The 21264-nt window shown below is 33.5% G+C and overlaps 1 protein-coding gene across 1 annotated transcript in view; it reads left to right on the top strand.

The window, feature by feature from the left end:
- The window catches only part of LOC106870179 (carbonic anhydrase-related protein 10), a 559357-nt gene that overhangs the window by 373326 nt on the left and 164767 nt on the right, over positions 1-21264 (top strand). The window contains exon 7 of the mRNA XM_052969408.1: positions 11588-11716. Coding sequence (XP_052825368.1) covers positions 11588-11716 — 129 coding nt within the window. The remainder of the gene's footprint in view (positions 1-11587; positions 11717-21264) is intronic.

The raw sequence follows: 21264 nt of genomic DNA, 5'->3' as shown, positions 1-21264 counted from the left end.
GATTAGGTCCCCAGGGTCAAAACAGCTTTTGACCCAATCCAATCAGCCGCAGGCAAAATTTTAACATTGAGGAGCTTGGTTACGCTGCCACCTAGACCCCGGCGGATAGTCTCCTCTGTCCACTAGGGCTCTATCCCGGGTGGCAACCCGCAGACCCAAGCTCTTGTCAACTTCTTCCCAGAATACGTGGGCAGAAACAAAATCTCTTTGCCCTCGAAGAGCTGGCTCCCAAATATCCGAGCCTCCCCAAGGGTGTCAAATAGCAACCATACCGCTGCATATTTCAGACCCCTGGAGATAAATTTCATAGTTGGCAAATATTCTGCTAACGCTTTCTTAATTTGTGTCTTTTGAAAGAGGGCGATGGCGTCGAGCGACTTGGAGTACGTTTGCAGCACCACCGTCCTCCCACTCGAATACAGCGTCATATGTCTTCTTTGCCATATTTTCATTTTTAAAATGTCCACAAAAAACGAAGGTTCAGATTTAAAAAAAAACAAAAATACATGAAGGAAGGAAGAAGACAAGAAATAGTTTCATAAAACACAGCAAATTCTTCTGGCCGTCTTGGTACTCCTGGCCAAATAGGTAATCCTCCTGGAAAGGGCATAAAACAGGCACAAAAAAAAATAGCACTATTTTAGGAGTGATACGCTCCCGAAACACACTTCTCACCGCTAAGTGAGATTTTAAACACAACTACAAGCAGACAAATGCGTGGAACTCAGTGGAGATTTATTGTTCGACAAAAATAAATAAACACGAGCAACAAACACCCACCGAATCCCCCCCAAAATAAAAATGCCTTACGTTGTAGCTGTGCATCACTTTTTCAATAATTCACAACGTTGGTATACAGCGACGTGACTCCAGCAACGAAGCAAAACATGTCCACACAGTAGTCATTGAAGCAAGCTTCTTACCACACATCCATTCCTGTGCCTATACATTATAATATTTAAAAGCCGTCTCATCATTTTGTTATATTCTGCATAGTATTCACATATTTAACTACTTCATTTCAATGTTATTGATAGTTTTCCCAATAATTAACTTGCTGAATGCTTAGGTAAAAAAAAATTCTAATTCGAGCATTCTTTTGAATATTTTCATATGAAATAATTAACTGAAGCTGGCTAACTGGCTGAATCCTTAAATACTTACCGTCATTTTTTCTGTCTTTACATTCTGAATTCAAATTTACACCGACGTCGACTTCACTTCTCGTCCTCTGGAATTCGATAAGTACTAATTAAACCTGAAGTCAATGTAATCGACATACACAGTCCCACAAGCTGCTGGCCTTTTGAGAAAATTTGAAACCATTATTATATAATGATTTTAAATCTCTTGTTTGCAAATGTGAATGTAATACATATCATATCAGTAAAATCCAAAACCATTTTGCGATTCAGTTCTGCAAATTAAATGTTACTCAAGGATTCAGGATTCCTTATATATTATATGAGTTATATATGAAACAGGTGAGATGACAGAATCCTTAGCAGGCAGCAAAATCTTTAGCGACATTTCGTATGTCTCCAAAAAATAATTACTAGACAAATATGTAATCGACTTCTCCTTCCCCACCAAATAAACCAAAACTTCTTGCGCTATGCCATAATTCTAAACCATTTAATTAGTTATTCATAGGGTACTTACTGATTTTTCGTTGTTTCAGTTTTACTTTCTAGATAACAGGTTATCTCCTATTTAGCAGAACTGCATGTCTGGACATACCGTCCTTTTCTTGTATAGAATAAGAAAACATTATCCAAAGTGGCTTTCACTCGTACAGATGTTTGGATACAATTTGCAGAACAATATCCCTCGTTGTACGATTGCTGTTGTTGTTTTTGTTAATTGTGTCCGTATTTAACATTTTAGTCTTTGAGATTGGTGCGCTGGTCGGATCAGAAAAGCGACAGTCAATGTTGCTAGTAGTATTTAACGACGTGATTTATGTTTTAATTTCAAATAACAGCGAAATCAGTTTACAATGTCATCTCTTAGGACTTGATAAAATAAAGTAACACTCACGGTCTGGACTCCGTTTAATCAACTAAACTTCACCCCTCAAATTTAAGGCTTGTCCCAATGTTAGAAACGGTTTTTAGAGCGGCTGACTGGAAGAATCGCTAGATTCAGGCTACCCAAACTTCTGAGTACAGATCCCGTTGAAGTTAACTTTACTTTTCTTCCTCCGAGACTTTATAAAATAAATTAGCAGTCATGTTCTTGTATCGAAGATATAGAACAACCACGTACACAAATGTCAATATTGTGCCAATATTAGAAATATTTTTTAGGGTGTTGTATTTAAAGTGTATGGAAAAAAAAAGATTTGCAAATCTGTTGTGGTTATTTATTTTCTGGATTCAAATCCTGTCGAGGTTAATTTCTTTTCCTCCGATGTCGATAAACTAAAGTAAGAGAGCAGGTATTGTAGTCAATTTAATCGAATAGCCAGCCCCTCATTCTAAGTATCATGTGCCGTGCCAATATTCTTTTGTACTCTAGGCACAAGGCCCGAAAATTGGGAGGAGGAGGCCAGTCGATTAGATCGATCCAGTACGCAACTGGTACTTAATTTATCGACCCCGAAACGATGAAAGACAAAGTCAACAACGGCGGCATTTGAACTCAAAACGTAAAAACAGACGAAATACCGCTAAGCATTTCACCCGGCGTGCTAACGTTTCTTATTTCTTTATTGCCCACAACGGGCTAAACATAGAGGGGACAGACAACGGGATTAAGTCGATTACATCGACCCCAGTGCATAACGGGTACTTAATTTATCGATCCGAAAGGATTAATGGCAAAGTCGACCTCGGCGGATTTTGAACTCAGAACGTAACGGCAGACGAAATACCGCTGAGCATTTCGTTCTGCATGCTAACGTATCTGCCAGCTCATCACCTTAAGTGCCGTGCCAATATTAAAAACGACAATTAATGGTCAAAAGTGTTGTATTTTCAGAATCAGAAGAGCGTCAGTCAAATATAATTGTTGCAGTTAGTTACATGAATATATTTCCTGAGTTCAGATCCTCCTCGTGTCAACGTTGCTTTTCATCCTTCGTTCATGTAAGATCATAAGGTCGTTAAATTAAAATCGTTAAACTAAGTAGAAATCAATATATACATTGTGCCTATATTACAATCTATGCATTAACTGCTAATCCCTCCGTTTACTCTAAATTATAAAACTCATATTGGTTATTGATTCGAAACATAACATAACATTAAATATATGAAGCGTTCACTTTTTTCATTTAGTTTATGATTTGTGATATTGTTCTAGACATATAAAAGTAACCGATTCCTAAATAACGGTCAGTATTTAAAATCACTCTTTCAATATTCACCGCCTGTGTACTTAGTATTACTGTAACAATTATAACAAAGTATAAGAAATATAATATTTGTCTGTTAGAGTATTTATTCCGTTAGTATTTTGAATCAATATGGATCACACATCTAAGCAATAAAATTCTCTTTTATAATTAATCTCTTGTCATAAATTGTACAGTAGCCATACATCGCTTAACCATCAATAATATTGATTTCTAACATCAGAAATATTTATGTCTAACATTTATCCATTAATAATATTAATTATTATTTCTGAATTAGCCTATTACATCGAGTGTTAAATGACTAGCTTAGGAACAAAGCAGGTTGAGAATATATGATACAAAATTTGTTATCAAGGAGTGCTCGTTAAATTCCGAGGGAATAGACAATCTACTTGGATTTATATTGAGTCAATATTAATATATTTACTATTCTCATACATACAAGTTCAAAGGGTAATTAGAATTTTTATTAAAATATTGAAATAAGTACTATGTCATATTTTTAAAAAAATGATTCCTCTATTGGCTTGCACAAAATTGTTCTGAAATTTATTATGCTTACCAATCTATCCATAGTAATGACAACGCCATATATAACAAAATAATTAAACCTTGTTGGAATTAATCTCATTTTATTTAGCATAATTAAAGCAATCTTAAAATAGACAAACTGCAAGAAACTGAAATGGTTTTCTCGTCAATATAATCAGCATGTGAATCACATTTCCTCTTGCGGACATCACAAAAACATTTAAGGCGAGAAAAATTGCTTAGCAATGTTTCACCCGTCTTTAGGTTCTGAATTTAAATACTGCTGAGATTGATTTTGTCTTTCATTCTTTCAGGGTCTATAAAATGAATACCAGTTGAGGAATGAGTAGTTATAATCAACTTATTCCCTTTACGGAATTGCTGGCCTTGGGCCAAAATTTTAAACCAACTTTATAACATGAATTCTTCCAAACTTAAGTGAAAGCTCTTGGGAACAAGTTGTTGATACATTTGATAACACCAATCCTGTTCGCATCATTTTTATGAAATGAGTCACTCTTGGAATTTTCATTTTGTACTTGAAAGAAGATTAAAACCATGTTTATATCTGAAAATATCTGCCTTGTTTCTAATCAGATTTAGTTATTTTAGGTTTTAAAAAAAAGGGAATGACGTGGTTTCAGGAAAAAGCTTAGAGTTGAACTTCCGGAAATTGTGATTGAGACTCATTACGGATAGTATTGAACGTAACGCAAATATAGAAGACGAGGTTTGGCCGAGCGCAATTTTACTAGAGATAGATAGTGTTCATTGTGGCACTAGCGCAAGAAGATTTTAAGAGATTTTGAAAGCTTAGGGTGTCTTCATGATGATCTGTACGTCTTTCGTGGCTCTCGCTCTACCGCTGATCTTTTGTCTGTTACTACAGGCAGGATCTACCGATTTATGGATTAATCAGGAGAGGTTCGTCCTCTAACTCATGATCTATCCAAAGTCTTAGAAAATATTTGTCAAGCAGGTTTGCTCTGTAAGCTGATTGCCAATGGTATTACTGGAAAGCTATTTGATGTTCTCAGGTCATTTCTTTCTGGTCGTTGTGTACGTGTGACTCTGGACGGTGTTAATTCTGAGCATTCTATCAATGCCGATGTTCCTCATAGCTCTTTTCTTGGTCCATCTGTAATTATCTTCTGCTTCAGCGATTTCCCTTCAAGTATCCTTCAATTTATCAACGATTATGCTGATAATACTACTCTTTATTCTGTTTCTTCTTCTTTTTTATTTGTTTTTTTTTTGTTTGTGTGAACCCCTCTCCATTGAAACAGTTGGAATTTGCTGCTATTCGTGGGACGGATCTGTAGGTTGTTCAGAAAGGGTGCGAGACGTGGCTACTAACTTTCAGTGCTAGCAAGACTAGACTAAAGTTTTTCAGTTAGAAGCGGGATCCCTATGCTCCTACCATATACGTGAGTTACAGCTCTGAGTTATCACATGATGAGAAAGTCCATCCACTAGAAAGTCAATCCACGAGAGGAAAGTTTCTTCTTTCATATTGCTTGGTCTTCATTTCTAACCTGATCTCTATTGTGGTTTCTTACACTTAGCCAGTTAGGTCAAAGGTCTACTTCACATTCGAGGCCATTCTATGACGTTCCTAGTCCACAATTTGTTCTTGTATGGAATGGTGCCGTCATATTTGGGCAGGAGCAGATCTTGTCAGCTTGGATTTCCTGGGCTGAATTCAGAAGCAAGCCTCTAATTTGATTGATCGCTTTCTTGCTTCAATTCTGCAGCCCTTATCACAGCGACATGACGGTCGTCAGCCTCAGTCTATTCTATCGTTACTACCACAGGATGTGCTCTGATGAACTTTCTCTCTTAGTCCCAGATCACTTTGTGCTCTTTCGCCCGACTCAAAACTCATAGCTATTTCATCCAGATGCTGTTGCACTTCCACGATAATCTAACTCTTCCTACAAAAGTAACTTTCTTCCTCGAACTGCCAGACTTTGGAACGCTCTTCCATTTCATTGTTTTCCCTCGTTTTAAGAAATAAACCTTTTCAAGTCGAAAGTAAATTCATGGCTTTCGTAGTTCTCCTTTTTCACAGACTCCCTAACGCTAAGTGGCTTTTCGCCTTGTTTGGAACATTCAATTCAAGAATATCAAATCAACAAGGATTTTCTATCTTTTTAATACATATAGGATGTATATCAGTTGCATTTCTCCAGATACGTTACAACTCTTCTAATACAGAGTTCACTTTTACATACAAGTTTATCAACTGAGTAATTCTCCCACTTCTTAATTATTCTATGTTCCTAGAGTAGAAGGCTTGTATTTGAAATGCATATTGACAGAGTTATATACATAAGAAAATAAATATCGCCCTTGATTGATTGTTCGGCGTAGCATTCGTTGTGTCTTTGAATGCTCTACCTATGTGGAATTCCTTTTCCGGCAATGTATTGTAGAATACTAATTCCTTCTTATACATGACATTTCAATTTACACTGTTGAGGGAAACTTGGCTAACACATATTAGAAACAATATTTCCGAGACCTCAGTATACTGAAGCCGTAAACATCTGTTGAATATTTCATGGCTGCTTGTAGGTGACACCGGGAATGAAACGAAAGAAAACGTAAATCTGTCGTTTTCATAGAAATATATGCATGTGGAAATATATAATAGAAGTATATGCATGTGGAAATGCAAGGGGAAAAAATCAGTCGGAGAAATAGTCAACAACTAGAACAGTTAACTTCCCCATTACGATATCGTATCTAATCATATCAAATGTTAACTTAATTCAGTTAATATTCTACGATTTACTACCTCTTCTTTATTTGTGTCCGTGTTACTGTATCCATATTATATTTCTTTGCTTTTTAATTCATCTCTGTTTATGTCCAACTACTTCTGTTTCTTTTTACTCTATGCATAGCTCATGATCTAACATATTTTAGTTTACCATAACAGTAAAATAAATTGTGAACCAATGAGTATATACGTAAAATTTCTTCAAACTCACATCGTATAACACCTGGTTTATTTTTGTAAACCATATTAGGAGCATATACAGTTAAAGATTATAAATACATATTACTGTCACATTAAAATGCAATATAAAGGACTCTAAATATCATCGCTGAAAAATCTTAGTTATAGTAGAAAATGCTGCACAAAATCACATGCATACACACGTGTTTGTGTGTGTGTGTGTTCTTATATATGCATACAAAGAGAAAGAGAGACAGAGATAACGCTCTATGGTTAAGAAACTCACTTCTCAACTATGTTTTCAGGTTCTCGATAAAGTCTCTTTTACCTGTTATATTCTTAATGAATTCTTATTTTTATTAATAAACTTCGTATATTTTAACCGTTCTATTCTTCATTCCACTTCAACACTATTTAATGAAACAATTTTTTAAAATTGAAGTGTCTACATACCGGCATGTTCTTTTGCATGTTTTAATCACTTGAATTGCCACTCAACCAATAATAATCTCATATATATATATATGTATATATATATATATATGTGTGTGTGTGTGTGTGTGTGTGTGTATGTGTTACTTTGAGTGCGTAATAATCCAAGTTGTATCCTCATGATACAGTACTGCATATTCCAGAACTGCAAAGTATATTTGTAGTTGTTTTATTTTAAATAACAATTGAAATTTTTAGACATTACTGTTAAGCACTGAAAATTATTAATTGCAGAGTAATTACATAAAACAGAAAAAAATGAAAAAAATTGTTTTTGGTATAATTTAATCCGCATTACATGTTTCGTTCTTAGTAGGAGTTAGATAGGTATAAATGTAGAAAAACATGTAAAACATGTAAAAATCTCTTGTTAGCAATTCTTCAGACAGAGAATTAAAATAATGCATTATTTTAAAGAATGAAGCATATGTTATGCGGAATAATGCCAAATAATTGTTCGAAATTCCTGCTTTAATGTGTGCGTGAGTTTGTTTGTGCATATGCATAAGTGAAACAGTTTAATGCAGAGATGTAGAAGTTTTAGTATACACGAGAAGACATCAACAGACTAGAGAATACATCTTACTGAAACTGGAGTAACAAATTATATTTAAGATGGAAGTTCACATTGCATAGTTTTCAGTGCATAGCTTCATAAACCATTAAAGTGACAACGGTTAAAGGCAACAGCATTTCCAATGATACAATTATTACCAAGTGTATGAGAAGTTATTATAGTACAGAAACGTGGAGCAAAGCATCAACAAGAATGTAACGTTACTGACGGATTTTGTAAATATATTGGGGGATGAAGGTAAAATAATTATAGTATCTTTAATGTAAACTAATCTGTCCTGATTTTACACCTGCATACAAATACAACCTTAGAAAAAGACAAATTGTCATTATTTCTGAATAGAAATAAATTTAGTATTGTAGTAAGACGCTGCATTTTACTTTATCGTTCGTCTTTTCATTCTGATTTCAAATTATGCCGTTCCAGGCTTTGCCTTTCATCATTTTACAGACAATAGAATATGTACTAGTTGAAAAATGAGGTCCATGTAAGTGACTTACCCCGCCCCCAAAACTGCAGGCCCTGTGCCACATTCTGAAATCAACATTACAGCAAGACACTGCAGTATCTCAATTCTTATGACGACTTTACGTTCTGAATTGAAATGCTTACTGAGGTCGATTTTGCATTTCATCACTTCGGACTCGACAAAATAAGCACCAGTCGAGCACTGAGGTTGATGTTATCGACTTTCTCCTTCCCATGAAACTGCAGGCCATGTGCCAAAAATTCAAACCAATATTACAACAAATCGATAGTGTAAGCATCTCAAATCTTCAGACGTTTTTAAGTTCTGAGTTCAAATTCCGACGAAGTCGTCTTTGACTTTTATCATTTTCGGGACATATAAAATACTAGTTAAAAATAACGATGGATGTGATCAATATATACCTCCCCCACTAAATTGCTAGCTTTGTGCAAAAATTTTAAATCGACATTACCGCAAGAGACAAAGCGACGAGCTGGCAGAAATGTTACCGCGCTGGGTAAAATGCATCTGGCCTAATGAGCTGAAATATCGCCGGAGTTGACTTTGCCTTTTATCATATTGGTATTGATAAAACAAGTGCAAGTTAAGTATCGAGCTAGTCGACTTATTCCATATCCAGAAATTACTGTCCTTGTGCCAACATTTGAAGCCATCATTATTATTTTATTTTTATAGGCGATTGGCGGGTTGTGTGGTAAGAAGAATTCTTCCCAATCGCATGGTTCCGGGTTCAGTCCCATTGCATGGCCTTTTGGCCCAACCAAAGCTTTGTGAGTGGATTCGGTAGTAGGCAGAAACTGAAAGAAGCTCATCGTATATATATATATATGTGTGTGTGTGTGTGTGTGTGTGTGTGTGTGTGTGTGTGTGTGTGTGTGTGTGTGTATTTGTCCTCCCTAAAAGGCATGGCCGCAGTAAAACTACTGAAACAAATGAAAAACAAGAAAAAAAGAAGACGAGAACAACTTTCGTATAGGCTGGCATACACCCAATTCACATAACGACACGTTGAGTTTATGTTGGAATCTATCAGAAGCGTTGTACGCAATTCAATGAACCAAATCATTCATAGAAATATGTTGAACGTTTTAAAAAGTCCAAAGTTGATTCTGTTCGTTTCTTTCTTTTTCTTTTTTGTTCTTTCATTATCAGCATTATTATTGACGGTGGCAAGCTGACAGAATCCTTAGCACACCAGACAAAGTGCTTAGTGGAATTTCATCCGTCTTTAGTTCTGAGTTCAAATTCCACCGAGGTCGATAAAACAAGTATCAGTTGAACACTGGGGTCGCTGTAATCGATTCATCCCCGCACCCCAAACTGCTGCCCTTGTGGCAAAATTTGAAACCATTATTATCTATTTATTTTTGGTTTCTTTTTAACTCGGGCTGCAGGTTACTTTTGTGATAGTCTGACATAGTTTTATAAACGAAATTTCAATTTCGAATGCAGTCTAGTCATTTTTCTTGTAACTTACTCTTTCAAATCTTTATTTCACATGCTACTATTTGACCGCGAATTGTATCCTTGAATGGTTTAATTACCAACATATGACTAAACTCAAACACTTCTTTATTTTGATTGTATTTTCATGTTATATACAGAAAGAAAACCTCGTTTATTTTTTAAATAAACAACTTTGATTTAAATTATTCATATTATATTTACACACGCTGTTCATTAAATATCACACTTTAGTTTCTAAATCTTCTTTTAATAATTTAAATATTCCTTGTTCATATTTTGTTAGATAATCGGAGACGTGAAATTGAGAGCTAGAAAAAGAAAAAAGGATCTCTGTAAGCACTATATAAATCGAATCCGGCTAACTATATTGTTCCGTTGCGGTCATAGTAATTCATATGTTTTGTTATTAATTTCTTCTGACATGTCCAGTTTATAAATCCGGGAGTCGAACACCAACTAAGTTTAGTGTATTGATGGATTTTTTTTTTTTTTTGTACACAGTAGCTACGTGTTAAGTACGTTACAAACACTGATTTGTTGCAAGTCATGGTTCCTATGGGGACATCTTTTTTCTATTCGAAACGATTCTGACTGTTATATATCTATGAACAAAAACCTTCGTACATATATATGCTTTTACACAGAGTAGAAAGAGACAGAAATACTAAAAGTAGAATATTTATGAAGGATGTTTTCGAAAGTAGTTATCCACGTATATTTAGAGATGTAGGTTTGCACTTGTCTGAATGAAGCTTAGAAAATACGAAGGTGCAATACATGAGACTTTAGTTTAATCCTTTAGTCAAACAGTTATTTAAGTAGGCACCAATAATGTTCTCGTTGAGCATTCTAAATGGACATATTGTCTTCAGGTTTGGAGAAGGTGGGTATCTTATGGACGCTTGTTCGCAAAATTTATGTCACTCTTACTGAATGCATTTCAGAATTCTCCTGATATGAAGGGCATCCACTTCTTATTTAAGTTAATTATCTTTACTAATAACGGGGAGCGCCCCGAAGTGATGAATATGATTAATACATATATATTTTTTTCTTTTTATTTATAATTGTCAGCCATGGAACTGAATGATATAGTCATATATTAGCAGATTTAAAATTTCGGAAATACGATACTCATTATATTTTACCTATATCTTAGATATGGGTAAATAAAATTAAATTCTCTTAAATGGATATATTTTATCTCAAATGTTAACGTATCTGGTACATTTAATTGTATTTACTCCTGGCCGCAGTCAATTCAAAACATACATACGACAGATGCAGACAGACCCAGGAGCATGTAGGCAGAAAAATAGAGAGGAAAAATATAGACAAACGAGAGACTGAAAGTTTGATATTTTGTGTGAGAGGGGATTATATTTTGCTAAGCATACATCCCATCTTTACATTGATTACGAGGGAATTGATAACTGTATGCAGTTATTTTATATTTATGGAATATTTAGATAGGTATTACAAAGGGGGAAAACATTTATGTCAATGGCTGCAGAACACAGTCAATTTGCTTCCTCGTTCCACTTGTTTGGTTTCTGGAGGCTGGTAAGAAATATAACTTCAGCTATACCACCATAAGTGTATGATTAGATCGATATTTTTTAAAATTTTGATGAATCGCATAATTACATCTTGATTGTTATTTTGTCACTTTGAATGCAATATTCTTTTTCCTTTCACTTTTAGCTTATGACACTTCGAACGATTTACACAAAAAACAAACATCGGCCATTACATAGTATTCAAACTAATTCACGACCAATAATGGCTATTAACCACCGTGTTATTCGGACAAATATCAATTTTCCTAAACCTGTAAGTATATTTTGTTATTTCTGTTTTAACACTTCTATTATGCACCAAAAAGCTTTGATTCTATATGATTCATTTTCTTTACACCTTCTATTATTTCAAATAAATTTCTTTTAATTTTTATCATTGTCAGGGTAGAACAAAATATATATTGAATCGTCAATAGATGCAAAATACCTACCAGTCACTCATTTTGGCCACTCTTCCTTTCTATTACTATGTACTTTTCTGTTCTACACTTTTATATCACTCTTTATAAATATCTCTCTCCATTAAACTGATATTCCCTTGATAAACTATATAAAGACGTTGTCTTCTGTGATGCCCCAATGGCCGTGTTTTATTATTAGTGTACTCATATTTCAGGTTTTATTTCAATAAAAATACTAGCGAAATATAACGCATTTCATTTCAATTATCCATCACATTTTAACGCATAGATACTACAATACTCAAAGGTCTGAACTTGGTATTCAATATTTCTAAAAGTTACGCTGGTTTCCTTTTGAACTTGGGACCTCAAAATCATACAATAGGCAATAATAAGCAATAGTAATGACAGTAATAAGCCAACAAATATTTGTAACTTTAACGTATTACACTAGTGCACCCATTATGCTTTTCTTTTAAAAGATATCAAAGCGAAACCAAACTGGATTCAACCGACTATTTATTTAAGCGTATAACTGACAGAATGTTTGGAAACTAAAATGAAAAATCACTTTCATAATGGGTTTATTCCACTTACATAGAAAATACGTTGAAATCGTCTTTTTAAGTGCATAGAGAAGCACACGGGGGCATGAATAAATAAGCATATTCGTGGATACAAAATAAAAACAAAGGTACTAACATTATTAAAAAATATATAATCAGAAATGTGTAACTGTGTGTCTGAGCAAGTGTAAGAGCGAGTCTGCGTGAATGTGGCCCCATATGAGTATTTGCGTACAGTGACGATGAAAAATATTCACATACACGCATTATTACAGGTGTAGTGTAGAAAGAGATACAGATAGGTAAACGGACAGAAAATGATAGACGGGAGTAGATAAAGAGAACGAAAGAGAAATAAAGAAAAAAAGCTCACATATATCTTTATTGACTAAGTTCCTTTAATTTTTTTTTTCTCGAAAGACGAAATAGACGTTTGCGCTCTTAGGTACTAGTGTTCGTGATTAACAGCATGATACCTATCTTTAAGCATTGGTTTAATCTAACATTAAAACAATCTTATATCTTTTCTCGTATAGAAACTATTACCTATTCTCTAAGTGTTTTCATAGAATTGCAAAACGATTTATTGTCTCACCATATGAAATATTTTCGTCGGGAAATATCCCAGCTTATAAAAAGAAAGTACAAAATCCTGAAGATTTGAAACATGAATGTTCTTAAAGATAATTTCTGCAGAAAAATATATCGCCCATAAAGTCAATGACACTTCGTCACTACGTATAATTGGATTTTTGCCATTAATTTCACTCACCAGTAAATTTGTTAATGCTGAATTAATTTGAACATTAGCGGTGGTTATTAATGTTTAGAATTACTTGTTCGCTACATTATATTTTTGCGATCTCCCTTTACAATAACGTCTTCTTTCCTTTCGTTTTCTTTTTGAGGAGGAACATATGTATATATATGTACATATTACTCATCATATACATATTACCAGTCATATATACATATTACCTGTTTTCTTTTTATGCTACTGTGCCTAATTAAATATCCAATAGCACTGGAACATCTGAAAATATTTTCGGCAAAGATTTCCATCCAATAATTTAAATAAACTTATTTATTCAGAAAAATGCTATGCTATGCGAGGTTATTTTCCCAGCTATAGCAGTGAAAGACAAATAAATAAGCTTAATTTAGAATTTACTTAATTTAGAGCACTGAAATCTATATTTTTAAGTATCATCCACTTCAAGTTTCTAATTCTTGCTTGAAACTTTCTTGAAAAAGCCTTTACTTTGCAAATCAAACTTTAGAAATATGATAAATAGAGGTAAGATTCGCTTCATCGAGTACTATAAGCCATATGTGTAGTCTCTTCTCAGCTCTTTCTTTCTCTTCTGCCTTCTCTCACTATCTATCTATCTATTTATTTCTCTCTCTCTCTTTCTCTCTCTCTCTCTCTCTCTCTCTCTCTCTCTCTCTCTCTCTCTCTCTCTCTCTCTCTCTCATATCGCAAAAAGTCTGGTTCGAGCCCCGATCTTCTGATTTCTTTTGCAGAGCTTAGAAAAACTAAAGTACCGCTGCAATAAGTGCATGAATATAAGAGAATGTGTTGAATAGAATCATAATTTACTGATCCACCTGTATTTTCTTTTATACAACCCAGACACTTTTCAGCGAACTTCGTACATTTCTCCATCTATCTGACTGTCTGATTGTCTATCTCTCTATCTATCTACGTATGTACGTACATATGTATGCATTCATATGTATCTATCTACCTATGAATCTCTATATCAATTTATATTGATAACCGTTTGTAGGTGAAGTTATAAATGTATTTCAAAATCGCACAATTTTGTGGAGTACACATTTATTATTGTTTAACAATAGCAGTTTTGACAGTAATACAAAATGTCGGCCTATTTAAACAGCTTATCCCTTAAAGGCAAAGTAGGTAGAAACTTCGAAATCATCAATACTATAAATACATATTATACGCATATTTAATATCAGATTCAGAATCTTTTTTCAATTATAAGGTATCAAATGTATATTATGCAACAACAAGTTTGCAGCAGTATTTTTCTGCAATATTCCAAGCGTTTCTGTGTAATGATACAAACGATGCATTAATTTGAGATGTTCTTTTTGCACAAAACTCTTTTTTCTTTTTTAAGTAACTCATAGCGTTTTCTGTTTATATAAATATTGCTAAATGATGATACATGTATATCATTATATCGTCTTGTGTTTATACTATTCCTAGTAATATAAAATCGGTGTACAGGGACTGTTTTACAATCCTTAATTTATCTACATTTTAGCACTTAATAGATTTCAATATTTGTTTTAAATGCAGTATTATTTTTGGTAAAAAGAAAGAAAAAAGTAACGTGTAATACGTATATGGAAGTAATAACAAACGGTAAGACTTTAGTAAGCATTAAAATTTGATAGTTGTTATTTAATTAAAAGGTTACTTTCCAAGCGTATTACATAAGATACAACAAATCAGATTTTCCTTCTTAATACGATATCTAAATGCATTTTGTTAGGTGCAAATTGATATAATTTCTTCCTCAAATTTTGCTTTACGAATAGGAGTGTATTGTCTTCTAAAGTATGAACCAAATAAAAATATAAAATGTTTTCAAAACTGATTGCTATTAGGTTTCCGTTATAAATAATTATTAATGTGCGCTTTCCATGATATATAAACTTATTTCAAAACCCCAAAATAAGAATTCCATGAATATCAATATAATGGCATTACACACACACACACACACACATTTGCAAGTATACAGAAACACGCGAATACATATTAACATACATACACATACGCAAATACGTTACCAAGGAACTAAAGTATGAGTCGTCTACGACCGTTGATGAATGAATCATTTATATAGATATACCTACCAATATGTATATGTGTGTGCTTGTGAATATACACTCGAACACACAAACCTATCATTTCTCTACATACAGGGCGATCACAAGTGTGTGTAGTATATATATATATATATATATATATATATATATATATATATTATAGATATATATGTATAACTATTTTTTTCTTCTGATGTAAATTTCGCCTTTATTAAAAATCATTTCTGATTTTACGGTTCTCTTCGGCTGTTCATAATTTGCATCTTTTGAATGTATATTCATAGATTTGTTGATTGATGTAAAAATAATAGAATGTTGTAGTTTCTCTACATACGATTAACTATAAATGATATGTTTTGCTTATGTCTTCTTACATATTGTGACAGTTTATTCATAATTCTATGATTGGGGTTTGTTTTTGCTTTTGTCATACCATTATGTATTAAGTTTTACATATATTTATATTTCTAGATGAGTATTTAAAAAAAAAATTCCAGTGGTATTGTCTACTGGTATCTATCACTGCTGCATATGAGCGCCTCGGTGTATTAAGTAAGGTATTTCTCTTACTAAGGAATAATTGATAAAATTCATACACTAAGCATTGGTGTGTGTCCGTATGTTTTCAGCGAAGATCTGTTTTAATCTCATTTTCCGTATGTATCGAAATGTCTGAAATGGAAGAATATTTTCTTCCGTTACTTTTATGAATCAGGCGTGTTCATGAAAGTTATTTGTTAATTTATGCAATCTTGTAAACTGAACGCAAGTGAAAAAGCATTCGAGGAATTTTCGAATAAATCGATGACACTTATAAACAAATGCAATTCACTTCAGCAGTTTGATAAATATAAAGACAGACAAACCAGTTATTGCTGGGAGAAAGTGCAAATCATTATAGCACTGTGACATCATTGACGCTACATAAGCTCTGTACACAGCTGTTATTTATAACAATGACAACGGAACACTGCAATGTACAGAATAAACTTATTCACTAGAATGAAATTAATTTTGAACATGCAGCGTATAAAAACTAGGGACCAGATTAAGATGTAGAACAGATTATTAAATTACAAATTGAATAAAAGCGTACTGGAAGATATTTAAGAACGAAAATCTAACAGTTACGCACGAAAATACAAAAGATAAGAGCAAGGTATTTTACCTGAGAAATTCCGTGCAAGGATATAAGATCAGAACCACGCGAAGAAACTAAAATGAGAATAATTGACGCCTTTCAGGAGTTTAAAACGAAAACCACACTCCTCTGGTTTTGAATATCTGAAATCAAAAATAAGTTTGTAAAATGTGACGCCAAAAATCAGTGAGTCAACACAAAATGAAAAAGGCTTGAAAAAAATATTAAACCCAAAGGAAACTGCATTACAGAAAGAAACTCTAATAAAACACTAGGATCAGAAAATATGTGGCTGTTGGAACAATATGTACAAAAAAAAACCTTTCAAAAGTACACTACTTCGCAACAACAGTACTCACCGTAAGAGTCTACTATTTAAATGAAAAAAATAGTCAAATGATAATAAAACCCAATGCCAGAAAAAGTTAATATAGTAACGATCTGATTAGTATGATGTGGCCAGCCTCTACAATTTTTTTTCCTTTGTGTAACAATTGTTATTCTATGTAATTCAGAAATTTCGAATGCTCACAAATAATGCTCATGGATTCATAGCAGAAGGATTATGACTATTTGTAAGGAAACAAACTATTCCTTGTTTGATAACAAATATTACCTTCAAATAAAGTGTCTCCACTAGGCGCGAAAACAGTTTACTATTTAAATGAAAAAGAAATAGTCAAAGGACGACAATTTGTATTCTTTTGTATGCAAAATAATGAAACAGGGCGGAAATTCAATAAACTATATCAAAACAAATTTCAAGTATCAGAAAGCGTTTACGAACAAAATAAAACCAAACAAGCCTGATACTCCGGCAAACCGAATAAAATTGTGTTAATATGCTTTAAAATAAATCAGTACAGCGTATAAGTATAGATTCTACAATGACATAAACCAATAAAGAAATGTAGTATAATACTAGACATGCTAATATTTGAGAGCCATTTTTACAAAGAATGTAGAACAGAAAGACAGAGTGGAAAGGATTGGAATAAAAAATTAAAAATTAATTGGCGAATCCAAAAGCAGCTTAACGAAAATGTGTTGAGACATTTAATTTATTTTGAAGCGAAACGAGCAACTTTTATAAACTACCGAAACTTCAAAAGTTTACTGACGAACATGCAACAAAGGTGAATATTCTCAAACCATTTGAATTAAAATTATGTCCGATTGTTGCAAGACGTACATCAAGCATCCAAAGATTAAGTTACAATACGTTATATGAAAACCATTAAGCAAATCAGCTGTATGTTTTATCAGCGATGATATAGATAATAAAACCACATGCCAGAAAATGTTAATATAGTAACGATCTGATTAGTTTAATGTGGCCAGCCTCTACAAAATTGTTTCCCTTGTGTAACAATTATAATTCTGTGTAATTCTGCATTTGCAAATGCCCACAAATAATGCTCATGAATTCATAGTAGAAGGATTATGACTATTTGTAAGAAAAGAAACTATTCCTTGTTTGATAACAAATATTACCTTCAAATAAAATGTCTCCACTAGGCGCGAAAATCACATGTAATAGGATTTTAGAAGAAAAATGTAATTTCGATCCTGGATTATTTTTAACATTTCCAACTCCGTTTTAAAATAACTTGGAAAATATGGCTTCGTGACTCATAATCAGGAATGAAAATAAGAGAAACAGAATGATTCATTAAATTAATAACATTCATAAATCGACGCAATTCACAATGGAAATTGAAGGAAAGGAATTTCCATTTCGGGAAATTTAAAAAATTAGCAACATGACATTATTACAACTGATTTGTACAACGAACCGATACTGAAACATTAAATATTGCAATCCATCCCACACTAAAAGAAATATCCCTTTTAATGTGGCAGGTTGTATAGTTACATAAAATAGTTGTAAAGTGATCTAAATGAAACGAGTTGAAGAACTATAAAAAATCATCGAAAGACAAATGATACGAAAAGTTTACTGTTTAATGCCATAATCGATTCAAAAGAAAACATGATCCCAAAATTATGAAGGAAATTTCACAATGAAGGCAAAGACAATATGAGAAACATTACATTTGTTCTCTCAGAATTAACATCTTTCATTCGGTTATTAAGGAGTTACAGATTATTAAAACTCGAAACAACTTCCTGACATGAAAAGATGCAGTTCATGATATGTGACGAGTTACTTTGTGTGTGTGTATGTGTGTGTGCGTGTGTGCGTGTGTGTGTGTGTGGGTGTGTGTGTGTGCGTGTGCGTGCGTGCATGCGTGTGCATGTGTGGAACATGTGAAATGGTTAAACAATAAATTTAAAAGGTTCAAAATTTGGAAAGAAGCTAATGGTAATACAAATATGAACCGTACAACAAAACCTTTTTGTACTTCATTAAATATTCACACCGCAAGAAGAAATATATCGATAAAAATAGAAACAAAATTAAGAGACGAGTCAGGGTACAGGGAAAAGAAATTACAGATACATTTATTAAGAATATTCTTTACGGTGAAAATCAAAATAATCATGCGAAAAGGAAATTTAAGGTATTATCTGTTTCTAAAATAAAGGTAGAAAATTATCAATAAGGAAAGCAAAAGGACAATATATTTATAAAGTTTTTTTTTTAATCCAAATCTAAACATGAATTTGTCATAGTCGCTACCGAGCATAATTACAACTATACAGGTAAAAAAAGGGAAAAGATTGTGCTATTCCACCTGCATTTCGTTTCAATCGCTGGAGTCTGCAAAAGCTTAAACAAAATTAAAGTTTATTGAGGCCTGTGTAGCTTTGTTCTTACTGTTTAGCCTTTTAAGAGGGTGGGTCGAAAAATTCATAGGCTGACTAGGAACGAATGAGGCTAGAGCTGTGAAATTGTTTACGCATTAATTTCAACACTTCTCATTAATAACTGCATCGTTTCTTTCTCGGCAAATTGACTGGCTGGTCAAACAAGACTTCAAATGTAACTGGTCGCAACTTCTCTTAAAAATGGATAACATTTGGCATCGCGGTGTTATCAAATACCTGCAGAAAATGGTTTCATCCCCTAAGGACATTCATGCTGATATCGTTGCTATAAACTTGGTATGACGCAGGTTACTGCTTGATGGGCCCTGTGACAACTGATCAAAAGCGCATCACGGGAAACTCTGATATTGTTTGAAGCAGATACAGCTGGTTTCCTTTACTGTCTCCTAAGGCAGGATGTGTTTTGTGTTCATTACTTTGAACAAGAGGCAAAGAGACAATGAGACAATCTATGCAATGGGAACACTCTTCTATATCTGCTCCAATAAAGATCAAGGTCGTTTCATTTGCAGGGAAAATGCTGGATCCAGCTTCCCGGAATTGTGATTATTGGCTATCTTCAATAATCACAATAAGCTTTCAAAGGCTGTTGTGAGTAATTGTGGCTTTGAACTGGTTGATCACCCTCCCTGTTCTTCTTATTTGGCCCTAATTCACAATCATCTGTCACTCAACACCATAAAACATTTGGCTGGCAAGCAAAATCACTAAGACAATGACGTCTCATTTTTGTTAACGTAGTTTTCTTATCAACACGATGAAAGCTTCTTAACTAATGCGATCCAAGTATCGTAACACCGATTGAAGAACTGTAGACCGCAAGGGGAATGATGTTGAAAAATAAACATGATTTGGTCACGTTCCATGGGAATATCTTGTGCAGCCTATAGATCTTTTCACCAACCAACATATATAGTTGATGTGTGTGTGTGTGTGTATGTGTGTGTGTGTGTGTGTGTGTGTGTGTGTGTGTGTGTGTGTGTGTGTGTGTGTGTGTGTGTGCGTGCACGTGCGCATGTGTATGTGCATGACTGAATACCTGGAGTTTCTAGTGAAATAAAGAATACAGTCGGTAACCAATTTGTTGAATTTCAATTATTGTAATTCTGAATAAATTTACAATGCATAGTATATGTTTATTATCGGCATCAGATATGCATGGTTATTTTAAAAGTTATTATATTACTACATTTCAATAACCCACTGTGAAATGAAAGAGCACAATATTATTCCAGACATGACAAATAAGTCAATTTATTTTAAATATATATGCAATGTAATGGAAATGAATATAAAATATGTCTCTTTTGTGCATTCAGTATCCTCCTCCGTACATTTATACCTTGTAATGTGTTAAGAAACTTCTTTAAAATCTCTGTGTTATAATGACTAGAGTTTATGAGTGTAAAAATAACCCACACACATTCAATATTTTCAACTACTTTCAGGCTTCTTGTATCTGTAAATATAATGTCTATATACGAAACGTTAGTTTTCATGTATAGAGATTAAAGCCAAAATGTAGCCCTGAATGTGAACTGTACTTTTTCTAAAAAGGTTGTACAGTCAAATGTGACATACACTTAATTCAGAATTTTAAAAAAATGGGTGATCTTCTAAAATAGAAATTCCACAACTGCTTCGTGTTTCGAAATAGAGTACCCATACAGACCCGTGGCATGGACAAACAAGACTTAGACACTGTACCAGATAAATATTGAGATGTTTATTTAAAATTAGAATCAGTGTTAACCTATTTCAATAACATGAATAACTGCAGGATTTCTTTGGTAGAATTTTTTTATAAAAGAATATCCATTAATTTCCTCAATGTTAGATTCTACTTAATCACTCCAAATGCTAAGTATTAAATTATTTAAATTTTTTTCATAAGATACTCGGCACTTCGCTCTTAATTCAAGCTATTTACGTCGCTAATGTGTTGGCATTCCATGCTCCAACACATCGGTTTCAGTATATTATCATCCATACACGGTTCCATAGAGTTTTTCCTGATGTGTGTGTGTGTATGTAT

This window comes from Octopus bimaculoides, chromosome 7 (assembly GCF_001194135.2).
Source record: "Octopus bimaculoides isolate UCB-OBI-ISO-001 chromosome 7, ASM119413v2, whole genome shotgun sequence".
Lineage (NCBI taxonomy): Eukaryota > Metazoa > Mollusca > Cephalopoda > Octopoda > Octopodidae > Octopus > Octopus bimaculoides.
This window is presented reverse-complemented; position numbering and strand designations above follow the sequence as displayed.